This window comes from Pelophylax lessonae, assembly GCF_965119305.1.
Source record: "Pelophylax lessonae genome assembly, chromosome: 7".
Taxonomy (NCBI): domain Eukaryota; kingdom Metazoa; phylum Chordata; class Amphibia; order Anura; family Ranidae; genus Pelophylax; species Pelophylax lessonae.
The window spans coordinates 248,705,548-248,728,241 of record NC_138774.1 but is presented as its reverse complement, the minus strand read 5'-3'; the positions used below and the strand labels follow the sequence as shown (position 1 = coordinate 248,728,241).

The 22,694-nt window shown below is 43.8% G+C and overlaps 1 protein-coding gene across 2 annotated transcripts in view; it reads right to left on the bottom strand.

Moving 5' to 3' along the window:
• The window catches only part of SCAI (suppressor of cancer cell invasion), a 630,428-nt gene that overhangs the window by 140,019 nt on the left and 467,715 nt on the right, over positions 1-22,694 (bottom strand). For both annotated transcript variants that reach the window (XM_082262618.1, XM_082262619.1), the window contains exon 13: positions 14,325-14,424. In XM_082262618.1, coding sequence (XP_082118744.1) covers positions 14,325-14,424 — 100 coding nt within the window. The remainder of the gene's footprint in view (positions 1-14,324; positions 14,425-22,694) is intronic.

Here is a 22,694-nt window from a genome sequence, read left to right as displayed (position 1 = left end):
GTCATGCACGGAGGAACACAGAGAACAAAAGGCTGCTAGCAGAGATGCACCTTGGAGCACAAACAGAAGGGCAATGATAGCAACCCAGCAGGTGATAGATATAGTCAGGTGTGTGACATCATCAATGTGCGACGCCCAGGCAGCAGGAAGTGATGATGCAATCATGGTCTATAAGAGGCAGCAGTCTGCACATGTTGAAGATGTCTGCCAACAGGAGAGCAAGGCAAGACCTTGACAATTACACACACAAAAAAAAAAATTTTAACTGGAGATTTTAAGTAAAATAAAAAATGATAATAATGAAAATAGGAAAATGAGAAAAGCCCGGCCTTTTAAGACAGAAGGCTCATATTCCAATGCAGCAGGTCCAAATTATCACAAAGAGGATACTCACTAAGTAAGCCACTGTAAAACAGCATAGGTCTTCACTTCAAAGAGATGTGGTGTGTCAGCAACAAGCTATTTTACTGAATGGTCTGTGGGTGTGTATATATATATATATATATATATATATATATATATATATATATATATATATATATATATATACACACACACACAGTGGGTACGGAAAGTATTCACACTCCCTTAAATTTTTCACTCTTTGTTATATTGCAGCCATTTGCTAAAATCATTTAAGTTCATTCTTCTTCCTCATGAATGTACACATAGCACCCCATACTGACAGAACAACACAGAATTGTTGACATTGTTGCAGATTTATTAAAAAAGAAAAACTGAAATATCACATGGTCCTAAGTATTCAGACCCTTTGCTCAGTATTTAGTAGAAGCCCCCTTTTGATCTAATACAGCCAGGAGTCTTTTTGGGAAAGATGCAACAAGTCTTTCACACCTGGATTTGGGGATCCTCTGCCATTCCTCCTTGCAGATCCTCTCCAGTTCTGTCAGGTTGGATGGTAAACGTTGGTGGACAGCCATTTTTAGGTCTCTCCAGAGATGCTCAATTGGGTTTAAGTCAGGGCTCTGGCTGGGCCATTCAAGAACAGTCACAGAGTTGTTGTGAAGCCACTCTTTCGTTATTTTAGCTGTGTGCTTAGGGTCATTGTCTTGTTGGAAGGTAAACCTTCGGCCCAGTCTGAGGTCCAGAGCACTCTGGAGAAGGTTTTTGTCCAGGATATCCCTGTACTTGGCCGCATTCATCTTTCCCTCGATTGCAACCAGTCGTCCTGTCCCTGCAGCTGAAAAACACCCCCACAGCATGATGCTGCCACCACCATGCTTACTGTTGGGACTGTATTGGACAGGTGATGAGCAGTGCCTGGTTTTCTCCACACATACCGCTTAGAATTAAGGCCAAAAAGTTATATTTTGGTCTCATCAGACCAGAGAATCTTATTTCTCACCAGCTTGGAGTCCTTCAGGTGTTTTTTAGCAAACTCCATGCGGGCTTTCATGTGTCGTACACTGAGGAGAGGCTTCCTTCGGGCCACTCTGCCATAAAGCCCGAACTGGTGGAGGGCTGCAGTGATGGTTGACTTTCTACAACTTTCTCCCATCTCCTGACTGCATCTCTGGAGCTCCAGGAAGGGTTCTGGTCGTCCCAAACGTCTTCCATTTGAGGATTATGGAGGCCACTGTGCTCTTAGGAACCTTAAGTGCAGCAGAAATCTTTTTGTAACCTTGGCCAGATCTGTGCCTTGCCACAATTCTGTCTCTGAGCTCTTCAGGCAGTTCCTTTGACCTCATGATTCTCATTTGCTCTGACATGCATTGTGATCTGGAAGGTCTTATATAGACAGCTGTGTGGCTTTCCTAATCAAGTCCAATCAGTATAATTAAACACAGCTGGACTCAAATGAAGGTGTATAACCATCTCAAGGATGATCAGAAGAAATGGAAAGCACCTGAGTTAAATATATGAGTGTCACAGCAAAGGGTCTGAATACTTAGGACCATGTGATATTTCAGTTTTTCTTTTTTAATAAATCTGCAACAATGTCAACAATTCTGTGTTTTTCTGTCCGTATGGGGTGCTATGTGTACATTCATGAGGAAGAAGAATGAACTTAAATGATTTTAGCAAATGGCTGCAATATAACAAAGAGTGAAAAATTTAAGGGGGTCTGAATACTTTCCGTACCCACTGTATATATATATATATATATATATATATATATATGTGTGTGTGTGTGTTTCTAATTGGATTCAGACTCCAAAACACCTGTAAGCTTTGATAACGTCCAGTGTGCATGAGGTTCACTGAGGGACAAAATTGTCCAGATTGAATACAAGGATAGCTCGAGTGATTACTAGTGCGCAGACATCCCCTCATGGAGGGCCTCCCCTCCCTTGCCATGATGTGAGGCATTTATTGGCGTCAACTGTGTGAGTTCCCCGGTGTCCCGGGAGTATAACCAGGCACAGCTGCCAACTCCGTGGCAACATGCACGACGCCATGATGTCATGCGCATGGGAGACGCCATTTGCATGCGCATCGGCATGTCAGGGTTGTCAGGAGGCAGCCACGGGATGCCACTGACGCAGTAGAGTCCCCCCCAGTGGTGGGTGAGAGACATGTAGGGAGAGGATAAGGGTGACCCAATCTATACCTCCCCTATCTTACCGCGTCAGGAGGCAACAGAGGGACCCCCAAACATCTCCCTGTGTGAGGAGCAATCCGGAAAGCCCTGTATGTTAAAAAAGGGAATAAATACACAATAATGATAGTTATCAATAGTGTTTAACACATATATGTGTGTTGTTCAATTACAGCTGAATTATCAATGGAATTGCCACAGATATTTTGCAGAAATATATACATACTTCCTTTTTATGATCTTATGGACAATGCATCCCCCCCCCCACATGTAAATCATTTTCTCAACCATGGGGATGTAAATCATATGGCGGTTGCATTTGTCCCTCTGAGGTCCAGCAGGGTGTATCTTATTGATGTAAAATGAAATCGAGGCACTATAAGATAATCACAAGCAATGAAAGGCAGACAAAGAATATTTGTTTTTTTGGAGACTGACAAGACCAACTGGTTTTACCCAAGGAATACCCCTTCCTTCAGGCCCAGAGGGAGTATATCCACCTCTGTTCTAATTAAAGTAGCGTTTTATTCCAATCCTCTCCCCTGACGGACACAAGGATATGGTCCAGGGCCGAAACTGTGACTTTGGGAACTCTGTAATTATGCTTATTGACCACATGTCTGCCAATGAGGAGGTAGATATTACCTATTTGCATACTATTTTTGAATGCGACTCCAAAGTTCTTGTTTGGTTTTGCCCACATAAAATGAGCTGCATTCACACTGTAACAGATATACAATTCCTCTAGTTAGACAATTTACAAAGTGTTTTGGTATAATTTTTTTCCCACTGGGTAAGGGGAATATTTTTATTTTATTCATTAGAGGGCAGTAAGAGCAATGACCACATGGAAAAGTACCCTTCACTGAGCAATGTTTGTGTTTCCAGCTATCCTTATATTCACTCTGGACAATTTTGTCCCTCAGTGAATCTCTTTTAAGACCTCATGCACACTGGATGTTATCAAAACGCCATTAGAAAGCTGTAGCTGAAGCTGTAGAAGGAGTTTTTCAGTTTTTTTGCATTAGCGTTTTTGATCTTTTTGTAGTGTTTTTCAATTAAAAAAACATGTGTTAATTCTCTCAGAAGTCAGTGAATAAGAAAGGTTCAACACATAAGCAGCGCTAAGAGACCCTGTTTAAAAGTCCACATATGTGAATGAGTCAAAAAAGTCCTCAGGAGAGTGAATCCACGGATGAAGATCAAAGGATAACTTCCACCACACCACGTGACCCCCCTAGGTATTGCTCACTCACCAGAAATCATTGTAATAGAGCCTTTGAATATCCACCGATCACACCAAATGCAGACCGCTCCACGATCGTTTAGGCACAGAATCTCCCCAATCTGAACACCTTATACCAAGAGATCCACATACTCCAGTGCACCGGCAGTAAATGTAAGCAAGAAAGAGGCTCATAGGGCAGTATATCAACACTGTTTTATTAAAACACCCGCCCCATCCCTCAATCAATGCACTCACAGCAAACAAAATGATAAAAAGCTCTCAATATGCTAGAACCGTATGCTGATCGAGACCTCACCGCTCCGCTCCCGCTCCTCTGTTATGCTGGATCAGTCACAGACGTCAGCTCACAACAGGCAAGGATGTGGGGATGCGGCTCTTACAGCTCTGAATGATGTTGTCGGGGTGTCTGCGTGCTCACGCCCTGACATGTTTCGCCATAACACTGGCTTCTACGGAGGGCGCGAGCACACTGCAACCCCGCCTCCCTTTATCTCTCTCCTCTCCAAGATGTTAACCCTTTCCGCCGGCATGCTATCATCGCTGACAGTCTGCCTGAAGGGAAGATCAGTCTCGGATCATAGGAGTGATTACTCCACAGTACAAAAAGACTCCAATATTGCCGATGTACATATGTGGCTGATGTTTGGCAGCACAATTGCAACAAAAGCAGTGTGTTTATAAATTAAATGGGGAGATAACTTATTTAAACCAACTTCGCTGATGTGCTTTACTAAGCCCACCAAGTGGACAACTATACAGCTCAGAGTAATCACAAAATCTGTAATATATCAGGGAGATCCCTCCAAATGTGTAAATAGTAATGTCTACAAATTACTGCCACATATTAAATCGACATGGAGTGGTACAATACCGATCTTACATCAATTAAACAAAAACTGGCAACTGTAGCATATGATACATAATGTCAACATATATGTTAAAATAAACATAGAATATCAGTGTTGAATAAACAGCCCACATCAACTGTAGACCGAATATAAAACAAAATACTACACATCCATACTAAAATGGTACAATAAATAACAACTAAAACATGTTAGAATTCAACTGGTGTAGTTACACATCCAAAATTACAATTAAAAGTATCAAACTGCTAAAAGGTTGCTAAAAGATTAGACGCACGGGGATAAAATAAAACCTAAATAAGACGCAGTATAAAATCCGAGACGCAATCTTGGTATCAATACAGGCTTGACGTCAAAAATCGCTAATAAAACAATTAACATCTAATTCGACGTTCAAGCCATTTGGTGTTAAAGAATTTGTCAAATAAATGCAGTGGGTCTCCCGCTGGGAAAGAACCCTAACCAAATTTGCTCCTCTCCACACTGGATCTATTTTATCTATACCCCAGAATTTAAGTCCTGAGGGGTCTCTGTTATGTTTCAATCTAAAATGCAAAGAAACATTGTGGTATTTAAAACCTTTCACTATATTTGCAAGATGTTCAGAGACCCTTTTGGACAGTGTCCGTTTAGTGCGGCCTATATAAATAAGCCCACACGGGCACTCCAGACAATAAACTACATGTGTAGATTGGCATGAGATAAACTTCTTTATCTCAAATGTCCTACCATTCCCACTCGAGACAAAAGAAGTTTTGGCTCTTTGTATTTCTTTTACCTGCCTACAACATGTACATCTGCGGCATGAATAAAAACCAACTTTGTCCCAAAATAATTTCGGTCTGATCGGGGGATCTAAGACTTTTTTAATCAGCTGATCTCCGAATGAAGGACATTTTCTGTATATAAATAATGGTTCAGGTGGGAGTACTGGACCTAAGATTTTGTCCATACGGAGCAACCTCCAATGTTTATGGAAAATATCCTCTACCTCCATAAACATTGGAGGTTGCTCCGTATGGACAAAATCTTAGGTCCAGTACTCCCACCTGAACCATTATTTATATACAAAGTTTTGGGACAAAGTTGGTTTTTATTCATGCCGCAGATGTACATGTTGTAGGCAGGTAAAAGAAATACAAAGAGCCAAAACTTCTTTTGTCTCGAGTGGGAATGGTAGGACATTTGAGATAAAGAAGTTTATCTCATGCCAATCTACACATGTAGTTTATTGTCTGGAGTGCCCGTGTGGGCTTATTTATATAGGCCGCACTAAACGGACACTGTCCAAAAGGGTCTCTGAACATCTTGCAAATATAGTGAAAGGTTTTAAATACCACAATGTTTCTTTGCATTTTAGATGGAAACATAACAGAGACCCCTCAGGACTTAAATTCTGGGGTATAGATAAAATAGATCCAGTGTGGAGAGGAGCAAATTTGGTTAGGGTTCTTTCCCAGCGGGAGACCCACTGGATTTATTTGACAAATTCTTTAACACCAAATGGCTTGAACGTCGAATTAGATGTTAATTGTTTTATTAGCGATTTTTAACGTCAAGCCTGTATTGATACCAAGATTGCGTCTCGGATTTTATACTGCGTCTTATTTAGGTTTTATTTTATCCCCGTGCGTCTAATCTTTTAGCAACCTTTTAGCAGTTTGATACTTTTAATTGTAATTTTGGATGTGTAACTACACCAGTTGAATTCTAACATGTTTTAGTTGTTATTTATTGTACCATTTTAGTATGGATGTGTAGTATTTTGTTTTATATTCGGTCTACAGTTGATGTGGGCTGTTTATTCAACACTGATATTCTATGTTTATTTTAACATATATGTTGACATTATGTATCATATGCTACAGTTGCCAGTTTTTGTTTAATTGATGTAAGATCGGTATTGTACCACTCCATGTCGATTTAATATGTGGCAGTAATTTGTAGACATTACTATTTACACATTTGGAGGGATCTCCCTGATATATTACAGATTTTGTGATTACTCTGAGCTGTATAGTTGTCCACTTGGTGGGCTTAGTAAAGCACATCAGCGAAGTTGGTTTAAATAAGTTATCTCCCCATTTAATTTATAAACACACTGCTTTTGTTGCAATTGTGCTGCCAAACATCAGCCACATATGTACATCGGCAATATTGGAGTCTTTTTGTACTGTGGAGTAATCACTCCTATGATCCGAGACTGATCTTCCCTTCAGGCAGACTGTCAGCGATGATAGCATGCCGGCGGAAAGGGTTAACATCTTGGAGAGGAGAGAGATAAAGGGAGGCGGGGTTGCAGTGTGCTCGCGCCCTCCGTAGAAGCCAGTGTTATGGCGAAACATGTCAGGGCGTGAGCACGCAGACACCCCGACAACATCATTCAGAGCTGTAAGAGCCGCATCCCCACATCCTTGCCCGTTGTGAGCTGACGTCTGTGACTGATCCAGCATAACAGAGGAGCGGGAGCGGAGCGGTGAGGTCTCGATCAGCATACGGTTCTAGCATATTGAGAGCTTTTTATCATTTTGTTTGCTGTGAGTGCATTGATTGAGGGATGGGGCGGGTGTTTTAATAAAACAGTGTTGATATACTGCCCTATGAGCCTCTTTCTTGCTTACATTTACTGCCGGTGCACTGGAGTATGTGGATCTCTTGGTATAAGGTGTTCAGATTGGGGAGATTCTGTGCCTAAACGATCGTGGAGCGGTCTGCATTTGGTGTGATCGGTGGATATTCAAAGGCTCTATTACAATGATTTCTGGTGAGTGAGCAATACCTAGGGGGGTCACGTGGTGTGGTGGAAGTTATCCTTTGATCTTCATCCGTTGATTCACTCTCCTGAGGACTTTTTTGACTCATTCACATATGTGGACTTTTAAACAGGGTCTCTTGGCACTGCTTATGTGTTGAACCTTTCTTATTCACTGACTTCTGAGAGAATTAACACATGTTTTTTTGATTATGTTTGTATTTTAAGGCAGCAGCTATATGTCAAGTTAGCGTATATCTGGCATATCTATTTTGCTTTTTTTTTTCCTGAAGCGCGGGGTGATTGTGATAATATTTGTAGATACTATTATTGTCTCAATCTTTGTTTAATAGTGTTTTTCAATTGTTGCATTTTTTACCAAAACTATACTCCCACAAAAGATTATGGCTGAAAAACGCTGATAAACGCAGAAGAGCCGCATTTTTCAGTGTTTTTTTGGCGTTTTTCTGCTTTTATTAGAGTTAGAGCATTTTTACAGTTGAAGAACTCCTCTCAAAACCCACTAGTTCTGGGGTTTTTTTTCCAGCCAGAAAAACGTCTGAAGCCAAAAACAGCAGCTAATAAAACGTCCAATGTGCATGAGGCCTAAAAGTGACCGAAGGAGTAGAGGTGACGAATTCTTTTACAAATGGGTCACATGTGAGTATTGTCCAACATCTGTTTAAAATTTCTTAAAATTTGTGTATGCGGATTGAAATAACGTAAAATTACCCTGGTCGGCTGACTGACTATCCTCCCTGCGTGCCGAGCTGTGTTTTTTAAAGAGAAGATCAACTTGTGGCTTTTGATATGCTTTATTGTAAGCCTTTCTTAAACAGGTTTTACTGTACCCTCTATTGAGGAGTCGAATCTGTAGTTTTCTCTCTTCTTCCTGAAACAGAGGGTCATTGGAACAGTTTCGTCTTAATCTTAGATATAGGCTGTAGGTTATCAAATTTTTCAGTGGTGTAGGATGGAAGCTGGAGGTATGCAATATGGTGTTGCCTGCAATCTCCTTTCTAAACAATGTACTGGCTAATTTTCCTTGAGTATTCCTTTAAATTCGAGCGGTCTTTCTAAACAATAACATTAAGTTGAAAAAAAAATTATTTGCATACACTGTTATTTGCCAGTATAAATAGGACCTTGTTTCCTTTATGGGGGTTCTGCATACCATACTCCTGTTTTTTGAAGTTGTATTGAAATCCTGTGCTTTTTTTGTACCAATAAAATAACCTGTTTTATAAATTGATGGTTTAGCTTGACTTTTTGCTGCCTAAAAGCCATTGGGAGTATTTTTCTGGTTTTGTCATGCATTTAACTATGCCCTCTGTTCTTTTCAGGTCTCTATCCATGTCTACTGATTACATCTAGACTGGAGACATAATTTTAATATGTAAGCAAGTGTAAGCAACAGTATGTGATCTCAATACACACCTGTCCCCACATATATTAGAATGATATAACCTTTCATGCATGAGCCTGTAGTTCTTACATGTGAAAAAAAAAAAAGTGGGTTGTAAGCGTACACCAACAATAAGTGCATAGTATGTGATCATCATGCACACCTGGTTCCCACATATATTGGAATGATACATTATACATGAGCCTGCAGTTCCCATATGTACTAATATGCATGGATTGTGCGTTTATTTGCACATGCATACAGCAGGATGTCCACTGGGACTTTCACCATCCATTCAGTAGTGAACTGCCTCTTAATATTATAAATTAATAATTAAAAATTATACGGGCTAATCTAGCCAACCATTACAAACAACTTCAGGCGCCCATTTCTACACGGATAAGACTTGTATCTCTCTTGTGTGTTTGCCTTTATGGCTGCTCCCGCCTGTTAACTCCACCTTCCTCTTTAATATACTCTGGCTCTTTGCCTATATCAGGTCTACGTTTCTATACAGAGCATTAAACTACTAGCTCCAGAAGAAGCTATTCAAGCGAAACATGTCGAGCAATCTGGCTCTATGAACTCTTTGTAAATTTACTATCACATCGATCGATCTTGATGGACGGCAGTCTACACACCTGTCACCGCTTATGAGATTCTTTTGATGTGATGTATTCAACAGCAACCGCAATTATCAGTATTTGTATGTATATCTACACTCTGTTAATCAGATACAGTGGTTGTATATATCTACGCCTCTTTTGAGGCGAGTTGTTCACATTTTTTGATGTATTTTTAGTTTTGAATTAATAAAATTGGTATTTTAACTAATCCAGTGCCTTTAAAGTCCATGCCTGTCCAACAATCCATTGTCTCTTAATTAGGGATGCGCCGAAATTATCGGCCGAAAATAAGCCTATCCCATTTCGGCCGATAATGGGTTAACATTGCCGAAATTAATATGGTCGCTGTGAGGAAGGAGGAGGGCACAGCGCACGGCAGGTTTTAAAAGTCCCACCTCTGGCCGGCCGCCCGCCTCTCAATGACGTCCCTACTACTACGATGTGTGTATGAATGAAGGGACATACCAGGCGGGAGGGCGGGGCGAGCGGCCGCTAATAGATATAACTATGTAAGCCTTCACTTGCCTGTCAGCGGGACTGTGTGTGAATGAACTGACCTGACACCGGGCGGGGGGAGCGGCCACTACTAGATACAACTAAGTGAGCCTTCACTTCCCTGTCAGGCATGTATCTCCGCTGACAGGGAAGTGAAGGCTCACATAGTTATAGTCATTAGCGGCCCCTCCCCCCGCCCGGTGTCAGGTCAGTTCATTCACACACAGTCCCGCTGACAGGGAAGTGAAGGCTCACATAGTTATATCTATTAGCGGCCGCTCGCCCTGCCCTCCCGCCCGGTGTGTCACTTCATTCATACACAGATTGTAGTAGTGACATCACCGGGAGGCGGGCCTCCGGCCAGAGGCGCTTATTTTGAATGAAGGACACCCGAGGAGGGACGTTGAGCCAGAGGGGGGGAGGGTGTACTGCCGAGGGGGACGCTGAGGCAGTGGGGGGGGGGGATGGGGGAGAGCTGAGGCAGCTTACCAATGGAATTTGTATTATGAAGCATGAGGGATTAAGGTATTGTCACTGCTGGTCACTAATGCATTAGTGACCGACCAGTGGTAGTTAATTAACCCCTTTGTGCTGCATTAGTGCAGCCAGTATCAGTATTAATTAACACTGGTTGCACTGACACTGGTTGCACTAATGCAGCACAAAGGGGTTAATTAACTGCCACTGGTCGGTCACTAATAGATGAGTGACCAGCAGTGGCAATACATTAACCCCCTCATGCTGCATAATACTAATGCCATTGGTAATTAAATTAACCTCTTGCCAACCCGTCACAGTACATATACTGTGACAGGGTGGCAGCGACAGGTGTACGTCGCTGCCTGTTTTTGGTGTATGCCCCTCTTCTAGCTATTTTAAAAAATTTTGGGGGAAAAAGTCATTTTCGGTTTCGGTTTCCGGCCAAGGTCATCCTGCGTTCGGTTTCGGCCCAGAATTTTCATTTTGGTGCATCCCTAATCTTAATATTACCACACTGATCTACATGCCCAATCATATGGTATACATGATGAACTATTTGTATATACATTGTACGGGATCAGAGGGGTGAACAGCCGGCTCAGAGACAGTCCAGTGAAATTAAATATGCTTGTATTCAGCAAAAGACAAAACAAACAGAAGAAACAACAGTCTTGTCTTGTAAAACAAATCTACAGAGGGGTAAAGCACAGTCTTTGCAGCAAGCAGGCTTAAAGGCAGCTCTTAGACAGCTCTAACCAGAGCTACAGTCTCTCCAAGGCTTGGCTCACCCAATACAGGTCCCAGACAGCAATGGAGCTTCCCTCTCAGCATGCTGGTGTCTCTTCACTCCTAGCAAACAGCTCCACTGACACTTTCAGACCAGCTGCTTAATAAGCAAGTCTGAAAGGGAAGTACCTGCCCTCTATAATTAACCCTCTCTTCAGCCTGACCCAGGCTGACTCTCTACAACATGCATGTCTCTATATTTTTGTATTTATCATCTGCATACATTTTAGCACTGTGATTAACTCAATTTTTATACAGACATGTTCTTAAGTACATTGTTTTACTATTCTGAGCTTAGTTCTTAAGTACATTCTTTTACTATTCTGAGCTTATTTTATGTTTTATATTATTTTGATCTTTAAAAAAAAAAATACCTGCTATGTTCCTAGCTCGCACTGCTATAATTGTATAATGCTGCCACTGACATGGTATCCGCCCATGTCTTGTGCCGCCCACAGCTCTTCCCATCTTTTCTCTTAATCTAATCGGCATTTTACATCATCCCTGCCCAGCTTGCAAGCTCATTGGTGGTCATGTGATCTGTTTCCTGCCCCTTCTCCCTTTAATAACTGGCTCATCACTCTGCGGCTTAGGTTTTGAATAAGAAGCCTTTGAGCATGCTCCAAAACTAGTCACCTCTCCCTTGCTGATGTCACTTCTGCCCTGTGTTCCACTGTGGTTTCAGTTAGTGCGGCAGCCATCTTTCTCCTCCAGACCCCAGGTTCCTGCAGCTGCTAGTGAGCACTGTGACAGGAAAGACCATCTCAGGAGGACTTTATACATTGATGAGACTGTTTACTCTGTAATCCTGTAAGTGTTTTTAACCATTGCCTTTTAGTAAAATTGCTGACATACTTCACTTAGAAGCGCCTTTCACTGCATATCTTTGTCTATCCAGAGCCTGCTTCCCTCTTGTAAGTGCTGCTCTAGTGCCTGTCAGCTTGAAGCGCAGGCTGCTTCTCATTATGATTTCACATTGAGCTGTGGTTGTAAAGCGTCTTTACACTACCTGGACACAATGGTTTTTGGATGAGCATTCCAGACGCTAGCACCGTTCTGAGTAGTAGATCACTGGAGCAGTAATGTCTTGCCCTTTGAGTGGTGCTCCAAGTTGTAAAAGTTTAGGGTTTACTACCATTTCTACAATTGTTTTTTTGAGGAGGGGCACTGACTGAAGCAGCCTTAGCTTTATTGGAGGATTTATCCGAAGGCTTATCCAACCTTGTGTGTTTCTAAAATGAAAGAATAAGCAAGGCCCAGATTAACAGCAACAGACTTAATCTGTAATCATGCCATCCCCAGGACAACAGTACTCACTTGACTCTGATGTGCTCCTGTAAGCAGATTTGCCCTCTATCACCTCCCTGTTCTCCCAAATATGGATCCCACCAAGAAGTGGCACATACTCTATGATGCTGAACCCGGAAATGATGGCACCACCGGACACAAGTCGCCCAACGGAAATGGCATCTTCCCCATGATCCATGATGCCACCACTCCTAGTGTGGTGGCAATTATGCCACACCTGGAAGCTCCCCTTCAAACCAGAGGAGTGGCACAGGAAATGATGGCCATGGCCATGAGAAACCACCAACCCAAACAGCAACCACCAGCCTATCCCTAACGGTAAAACAAGATGGGGGGAGAAGTACACCCTGCATGAACGCTGCTTTTACACAGAGTTAAACCAGTGTAAAAGATTAATTAGCAGGCAGAGGTGAGTGCTGGGGCTTCAGGAGTTGAGGCAAGATCCTGGCATGTAAGAGGTTGTATCAAAAAGTTTCAACACTAGCTGTTTACAAGAAAGTACTTAATTAATCTACGTTTACACATTATCACCTTCAAAATATTCTCCTTGCACAGCAATACAGCTCTCCCAGCATTCCTGCCACTTCTGGAATGTGTCCTGGAAGTCTTCTTTTTGAAGCACGTCACGCACCTTCTGGAATTGGTGCTGGATCTTCACAATGGTGTCAAAATGACGACCTTTCAGCTGGATCTTCATCTTCAGGAAGAGGGTGAAGTCCGCAGGGCTTGTGAGGAGAGCCTGGAGACGGGGTGCATCGTTGTGATGGAGCATCCAGTTTTTCTTCCTGATCTCGTCGTCTTCCAGTGATGTTCTCCCGCTCTTGAAGCAAGTGTGCCACTCAAAACCACCTCAAACCACTCATTGCAGCATCGCCGTAAACTTGTCGAATCATAACAAACGCCTCTGTAGAATTCCCCAGTTTCATGCAGACTTTCACGTTTGTCCTTTGTTCTAACTTGCTGTTCATAATGAAAAAGCAGATGTGGTAATGCACGTGGTCAGAATAGCACCAGTTGCACATCTCCTGATGTACACAGGACAATGTCTTTTGGAACACTGACTTATGAAGGTCAGTGCTCCCAGTGACTGTGCGTGCAACCTTGTGCTGCCATCTGTTGGCGTGTTACAAACTAGTCTTGAAACCTTTTTATACCACCTTGTACAAAAAAAATTCCCAAAGTGTTAAAAAGACCCTCTGGTCTGAGCTTGCATATAAGCCTCAGCATATTTGGGACTGTCAGCTTGTGTTTCCTGTAGAAGGATGAACCAATCATCTCTCATGTCTGAAAGACGATTGGAGAAATGTTTCTAGCTTTTTCAGTCAAATATCTCTAAAACAAAATACTCCTTTACTGCCTCGATTAATTCAAAATGGTCTGATCTATCAGCACTTTTGGAATGCTGGCATGCAAAAGTGGGCCACGTTAGCATGCATTACACATTCAGAGAAAAGTGACAGATTATCTTGATAATCTTGCTACTGATATCCTTTTTAGCTATGGATATTCACCTTTGCAGTGCTCCCCCACCCGTCCCATTCAGAGCTTGCCACTAACAATACTTCACGCTGTGAGAGTCCACATGATCTTCTTTACTGTCCTCCTACAATGCAATGCTCATTGCTTAAGAAGTAAGTAAACTGGTAGTTTGGAAAGAAGGGGGGTGTTGGGATGTGGCTTGGCTGTTAGCTCGTTGTAAGCAGCAACAAAGACTTTTAACAATGAATACAATAAACACACAAAAATGAAAAAGAAAATTAAAAAGGTTCACACTGCTTTTATAAGTAACGCTCTCACCAGTGCATTTCTTTGTAAGTTTGATTCCTCTTGTGTAAAGCATCCCCATTGACCACGTCTCGGTTACTGTTGGTCAGAACACCTCCAAAATCATAAGGACCTGCAATGATTCAGCAACAAGGAGCTTCAGCTTGAAATCTCCCTAACAGCAGTATGCAGTCTACAGAGCACCCAAGCAACTTGGTTTATTATATTTACATAACTGTCATATTTCCAAATACTATTTAAAGTGTTCCTTTCAACAAATCATTCCAAAGTCGCTAATGCGGTTGACTGGAAGCTAGCCATGTCTCAAGAAGCTAGAAACAGCATTAACTATAAGATCACTTTTTTAACTTGTAGGCCAAATCTTGAAATTTCACTAAACAGCAGAAACACTATACAAATAGGTTTTGTGTTTCCTGTTTATAGACCATGCTGTTTATGCTAAACATGGTTGAAAATTACAGCTGTCATTTAAGGGGCCTATAGACTAGAAGTCAGCTACTGTATTTTTTGAAAAATATCTTTCCCTGTTATAATGTTCTGATACTTTCGTCAACATAACACATTACAATTCCTACTTTTACCTTCCTCCGATAAGACTTTAAGGACAACAAAATCCAGGTTATATTTAATACAATTAGTTTACATACAAAACAAGATGTATGTTGAGTTAAAATTAACAACAGATAACAAATACTATCAACTGAAAAAGTGTACAAAACCATAAAAAATAGCTATCCACGATAACAACCCAGACTGAATTTGGGATATATAAATTCTGTCTTATTTCTATATGTTAGTTCTTTTGGTGAGTAACCAAACACCTTTCAAAGTCTTTTTCTTTCTCAGGGGTAGGGGTTTGCCACTCTGAAAACAAATCGAAAGCATATTAAGCAAACTCAGCAATATTATTTAATGGTATAGCAGTGCAAAATGTAAAGGCTGAAAATCTCTTCCTTTTAAATGATGACTGTACACATGGAGTTTCATCAGCCTTATGTTAAAAGAACAAGATGTATCATCTTTTGTCTGTCAAGGAGCATGCCTTCTACTCATATCCCACCATGGGCACACAAAGATTACACAGGCCAGCTCAGACCACTGTAATATGGGGTGAATAAACCTAGAGTGGTAGATGCATTTTAGTGGGGAAATCTCAGTCCGAACTTAAGGGTTAAGGCCATAGGATTAAATTAAAAAAAGTTACACCCAAAGTTGCCTACGCAGGGGTTTCAACTTCATAAAGCAAACAACTGGAAAAATACAGAGCACCACTTTTGGTCTCCCAGACAATGGATTCTTCAGGCTCACTTTGCCTACTGTCACGGCATCTAGCTGTACAGGCCCGCTTCTGGCCCCCAGATAGAGTTCTCCCAGCACCCCGGGCTCTCTCACGCTTCTCAGGAAAAAAGGCCTACCACCAGTTCCCTCTGTGGACTGGGTAGTCACCTCAGCATTTTCAGTATCTCCAGACCAGATCACTCCTTCTGGCTGGAGCACACCACTATCTTCACACACAAACTATGTGTCCAAATAGCAACAACTGCAACTCCAACTGAACTACTCTCAGATCTGGTGTCAGGGCCTAGACTTGAACCTGGGATCTCGGCTGTGTCTGGCCAAGACTTTTCTTACTGAGCTACCTGAGATGCTGGACAGCACCTCAATCTGATCTATTGGACAACCCTGCCTTGTGCCTTGACTTTTGCTGAACCTTGAGCTCTTTGCTCCTCCCATGAACTTCCTGAATTAAGCAATGTCTTTGCACTTCCTGTTTGCCAGATTATATTGCTCGTTTCAGCCACTATTTCACTCTCGTCTTCCCTGCTACCATCCATATTTTGCTACCACTCGTGTCCACCCTTGGCTTGCTCCTCAACTTCGCTTCTGCCTGATCGCAACCTGCAACTACTCCTTACTAACCATTGGCTTTTTACTGACTACGTTACAATCCTTACCTGCTTATCCTCTACTGGACCCCAGTTTGCTCACCTCCTAGTGGGGTGATCCTGAGGACCGTGATCTGGTAGTAACACGCAGCAAAACTCATCTCCATTTTCAGGAGTTCTGGTGAACACTGGTTAGAACTTAGACTCTGCACCTCAGGTTAGCCTGCGTCATCCACCAGGGTGACTGCCTGTGTACCTATCCTGCTGGTCAGTGGTAGTCCCGCTACTGCTATAGCAACTGGTCTTTGACCCTCACCCTTGATCGTGACAGAATAATCTGGCCCAAAACAGAGAGCGCTACAGCAAATGCTGTGGCTCTTTTCAGGCAGCAAATTGCAAAGCTGCAGGAGTTTGCTGTTATCTACCAAGAAACACTTGCCAGAATGGATAGTTTGGTGAAAAGGCAAAAGGAGGAAATCCATGCTAACGCACATATGCCTCCCCCCACCCAAGTTTAATGGAGACTGCCGCCATTGCAGAGGTTTCCTTAACCAGTGCTGCATACATTTCCAAATGTGACCCACTGCATTCACTTCTGAAAAATGTTTGTTATCAACCTCCTGACTGGGGAAGCTTTAGCTTGGGCTTCCCCTTAAATAGAACAAGACAGTGCCACATTGGAAAAATTTTGAGACTTTTGTGACCATGATGAATCAGGTTTTTGATGATTCCAACCGCAGCGCTACTGCTGAAGCAAAGTTGCATAGTTTACAGCAGGGTAAACACAGCTGAATTCAGATGTTAGATCGCAGATACCAATTGGAACCCTGCAGAGCAAAAAAGTCAGTTCCGCCAAGTGCTTTCTAATTCAGTAAAAGATGAGTAGAGACTGCTAATGATCTCGAGGCCTTCATCCAAACTATGTATCTGAATTGATCAGAGACTTAGACCAAGGAGGAAGGAGAGACTGGGAATGTTTGGAATTTTTGGCAGTAACGGAGGCATTCAATTTCTCTGCTAGTCAATTTGTTCAGAAGGATCCTAGAGTTTCTCCACATTCTGAGAACAATTACGACTTATATGATTGTGCCTGAAAAAATAAACTCCATTACCCAGTATATCTCCCCATTGATGCATGAAGAGGATAATTGGATTTTTGTCTTACTGTAAAATCCTTTTCTCTGATGTTCATTGACTGACACAGGTCCAGAATCTTATTGTCCATTGGGTTATGCTGTCCTCTACAGGGGTAGGAAACTAGGCAGGAAAAAGCTTTACCACATCTATGGGGCAGTCCCAGGGGGTATACTTCCACTTCCTGCTATAGGCATTCAGTTTTGTTGCAAGCGGTGTCAGAAGAAAAATAACCCAACTCAAAAGAGGGGTGGGTGCTGTGTTCGTCAATGAACATTAGAGAAAAGGATTTTATGGTAAGGCAAAAATCCAATTTTCTCTTTCGTTCATTGACACAGCTCCAGAATCTTCTTGACCACTGGGATGTCCCAAAGCAGTGTCAAATATGAGGGGTGGAAAAAACAGCAGAAAAAATCCCAAAGGCTAAACCTAGCCAACCAGGTACATGGAGCTCATCCAGGAATAACTGGAGCTCACCTGAAAACAATACACCCTCAAAGAGGACCAAGAACTGTGCAAGTGGAACTTCCTTGAGGGTAGACACCATCAGGCCCAGCACCCGCATGCAAGTCCTGAGAGACGACCGACTGCTGGAAAACAGAAGTCAAATGTTATCCTGCAGATTCGGGAGCTTGTCCAGCAGGAGAAAAACCCTGGCTGAAGCCGAGTCCAGATTTAGGCCCAGATAGTCCAACTTGGTGGACGAAACCAGAGCAGATTTCTGGAAATTCCAACCAGAGTCTGCACAGTGGTGTTCAGGTTATCCTGTAGAGCAGTCGGAGACTCTGCTCATAGAAGAAGATCGTCCAGGTACCCCAGCACCACAATCCCCCGCTGTCACAACAATGCTAACTCCGGGGCCAACACCTTTGTGAACACCTGAGGACCTGCGGCGAGACCAAAGGGTAACGCCACAAATTGATAATGCTCCTCGCCCACAGCAAAGCCGAGAAAGCGCTGATGTCCGACATATATCGGCATATGGAGGTAAGCGTCCTTGATATCGATAGAGGCCAAAAGATCCCCTTGATAAAGGGATGTCGCTACCAAAGGGATGGACTCCATCTGGAACTTCTGTACCCGCACAAAGCGATTCAGGGATTTGAGATCCAGGTTTGGACGAATTTTGCCTTCCTTCCAGGAACTGTAAACAGGTTTGAAAAAAAAAAAAAAAACAGAAAACGTTCCGAGTTTGAGACCGGTACAATCACCCCTTGCAGTAGCTCAAACAACAAAGGGACTTCCAGCGCTAACTGTGATATCTCTCACTGTCAGGAATGAATCAAGTCAAATTACCGTGTGGTGCTGCTGCTAATTAATGCTGATTCAGCATAAGTCAGTGAATGGGGGAGGGGCAGCAGCGCTATCCCATGGTACATAGTATACAATGTAACTCAGGCAGGCTTGATGGAAAACCTTGAAAAGTTTATTTATAAAAAATATATATAGTGATGATTAAAACAAATAGAATGTGTTCCAAACCCGATCTGTGGCGTTGCTGGGGGTCACAGGATGACCGAGCCGCTGGGTGAGCCGGAACTGTGTAGATAACAACAACAGGGAACCAGGCATAAGGGAGAAGGATCTTATGTGTCAAAGCACAGCAGTGCGAAAACATGTCGTCAAGGCAACCCCGGGTCCCAACGCTTGCTGACGCCACTTACGAGTAACGGCCTCCGCTGTGGATACCTCTGGTTGGCGGCCCCGCGGCACCTCTACACTGCTTCGGTGCGAGCAGCCACACTATCGGGTGGGAGGAAGCCACGCCACCCTACCGGCTGGTCCGGTCTGCTTTTGGCACATAAGATCCTTCTCCCTTATGCCTGGTTCCCTGTTGTGATCATCTACACAGTTCCAGCTCACCCAGCGGCTCGGTCATCCTGTGACACCCAGCAACGCTACAGATCTGGTTTGGAACACATTCTATTTGTTTTAATCATCACTATATATATTTTTTATAAATAAACTTTTCAAGGTTTTCCATCAAGCCTGCCTGAGTTACATTGTAGACTATGTACCGTGGGATAGCGCTGCTGCCCCTCCCCCCCCCCCCATTCACCCCTTGCAGTAGCAAATCTTGTACCGCCCCAAAGAGACCACGCAAGTGGTCTGGGGACAAACGCAGGTTGGAAGGAAAAAACCTCTCTGGAGGATAAGACCGAAATTCGATTTTGTAGCCGGATCAAATCAGCTCATGGACCCACCTGTCTTGAATCAGAGAGGTCCATGGGTCCAGGAAAAAATGAAGAAGTCCCCCCACCCCAGACACGGGTAAGGGCACCTACTTCAGGCAGAAGAGGGCTTGTCTGCAGGACTAGAAGGACCTGCTCTCGGCTTACCAGGCCAGGGCCTCTTGGAACCTCCAGAGACGTTCCTAACGGATTTGGGTCCTTTTTCTCGAGACCCTGAGGGACGAAAAAAACGCTTATGAGCTGAGAAAAAAGGACTACGTCTGCAACGAGACTCCATGACCTTGGAAGCCTTTGGGAGATAAGTACTCTTCCCTCCTGTGACTCCCTTAATGATGTCATTCAGGGAAGACCCAAACAGGCGATCCCCCACAAAGAGGAGATCCGCTAAGGCCTTCTTGGAAGCTTGGTTCGCAGACCAGCATTTCAGCCATATCATGCGCCGAAGGACCACTGCTGTCACAGACAGCCTAAAAACTAAGGGAGTCGCATCTAGGGAGGCTTTGCAGAGAAACTGAAACCCCTGGACCAACTGGTCCGCCAGCTCCGCAAAGGCCGGGGGAAGCTGTTTCCCCTCCAGATCCTGGCGCAAAATCTTACCCCACTCTGTCAAGGTCTGGGACACCAAGGCAATGGTGAACACCGGCCTAAGGACTGAACCGGCTATAGTAAACATGTGCTGGACCAAGGTCTCCACCTTCCTATCAAAAGGGTCTTTTAAAAGATGGAGACTCTTCCACTGGAATCAGGGTGGATTTGTTCAGCCTGGAAATAGGGCAATCCACCACAGGTGGGACCCTCCACTTTTTTAACAGAGACTCTTCAAAGGGGTACCTTCTAGTGAAACGCTTAGGAACCACCACATTGTGTTTAGGGCAACCCCACTGATTTGGAACAATTTTGTCAAAATAGGCGGGAAAAGGAAAAACGTTTGTCGCTTTTGAAGATTTTCGGGTACCGAAGGTGACCGGTGCCTCCGATGCAGCCGCCATTTTTAAATTTTCCCGCACTGATACAATCAGTGCCTCCACCAGCGCTTTTTCACACGTGGCTGTAGTGAAAGAGGAATCATCCTCACTATCAGAGCGTGTGGACACAGACCCAGCAGGGTGACTCACGTCTGCGGCGGCCAGATCAGACTCAGAATCTGAGGAGATAGAAGAGGCCAATAGACGCTTTTTGCTGGTTCTTTTTTTGCAGGAACAAATCAACCATGGAAGGGTGGACTGGGACCCAGAAGGACCCGCCGCCTCAGATAGGATCAGGGGGTGAAATTTGCTCCAGGCACTCCATGTTAACCAGGGAACCACACAGGCAGGCTAGAAAAGAATACTGCTAAATGCCCCCCCCCCGGCCACCACGCTAGCGGCACTACAAGTCCCAGTATTGCTGAATTTCTGCTATAGCAGAGAGAGGGAGATCCGCCTACTGCACCCACAATACCTCACCACCCCCGGTCAGCACAGACCAGAGCGCTGGGTGCTGTACACCATGTGGTGATCTGAGAGAAAGAGGAAGTCCAGGAGTCAGCACTAGAGGTCCACCGCCACACTTACTGCCCACAAGGCTCCAAAAACATGACCGCCATTCTATTCAATTGGAAATCACAAGAAAATGTCCGCCAGACTAAACAAACATGGCTGCTGAATATACAGCTAGTCATCTACGGCAAAATGGCGGCTCCACGCGGCTCCCAGGACCCACAGGGGACACCAAGGGACATCTGTACAGTAAAGGAGGGCCCTGGCAGGAGCACCCACTAAGACACCCCCCCAACAGACAGCGCATTCTGCTGCCGGCAACCCCCCCCCCCCGGCCCCCATCACCCACTCAACACACCCAAAACACAACTGGACAGGTATGGCCGCCCCCAGGGGGGGAGGGGGGAGCTAGGTGTGGGTAGATGGAGGGTGGTCCACAGGGGACCCCAACACATGACGGGAATACTGTGTGGATAGGAGGGGAACCCGGGGGTCTGGCCATCCCAGGGAATGGCCCACGTCCACCCCGAAAGGCCACCAGGGAAGGGGGGACATTACTTACCATACCATGGAACCGGGAGGGCACCGCTCCAGGCAGACCACCTCTCCATCGGAATAGGGGTGCTGCGGGCCAGGAGGCACGCTGCGACTCAGGCCTGGATCAGGTCATATGCGTCTTCGCGAGACGTTTAACTTGTAGGCCAGCCCCAGTCCAGTGGGGCTATGTCGTGGCGGACCTAGTGCTGAGCTAAGGTCTGCACGCGCTCGCTGGCCAGACTGGGGAGACTGTAAGGATCTAGAATATCCAGTCTGTCGCTCAGTCCAGCAGTTGATTGTAGTTCTCACAGGAACAGAAAATAATAAAAGAGGAAAAATCAGTTTAAAAAAGAAAAAAAAAATGCTAGGACCAGAAATCCCAGCAAAGAACTAGATCCTTACTCCTGACTAGGCAGAAAAAAACAGAATACCTATAGCAGGAACTGGGAATGATTGATGGGTCTGGTGCTGCTAGAGTTTAATAGTATTGATGGTATCTCATACAAACAGGGAAAAATATATGGTCACTTCATGTGTGTGTGTATTATTTAGTGAAATATAATATAATTCATAGTTGAAATGCAACATAATAAGTTGCTAATATTTAGTTGCATAACTTCCCAATATATCACTGTGTCCAAATTTACAGTATCTCCCAAAAGTGAGTATACTACTCCAATTTTTTTTACATTTTTCATGTGATAACACTGAAGAAATTACACTTTGCTACAATGTAAAGTAGTGAATGTACAGCTTGTATAACAGTGTAAACTTGGTGTCCCCTCAAAATAACTCAACACACAGCGTTCAATGTCTAAACCGTTGGCAATAAAAGTGAGTACACCCCTAAGGGAAAATGTCCAAATTGGGCCCAAAGCATCAATATTTTGTGTGGCCCCATTATTTTCCAGCACTGCCTTAACCCTCTTTGGCATGGAGTTCACCAGAGTTTCACAGGTTGCCACTGGAGTCCTCTTCCACTCCTCCATGACGACATCACTGAGCTGGTGGATGTTAGAGACCTTGTGCTCCTCCACCTTCCATTTAAGGATGCCCCACAGATGCTCAATAGGGTTTAGGTCTAGAGACATGCTTGGCCAGTCCATCACCTATACCCTCAGCTTCTTTAGCAAGGCAGTGGTCGTCTTGGAGGTG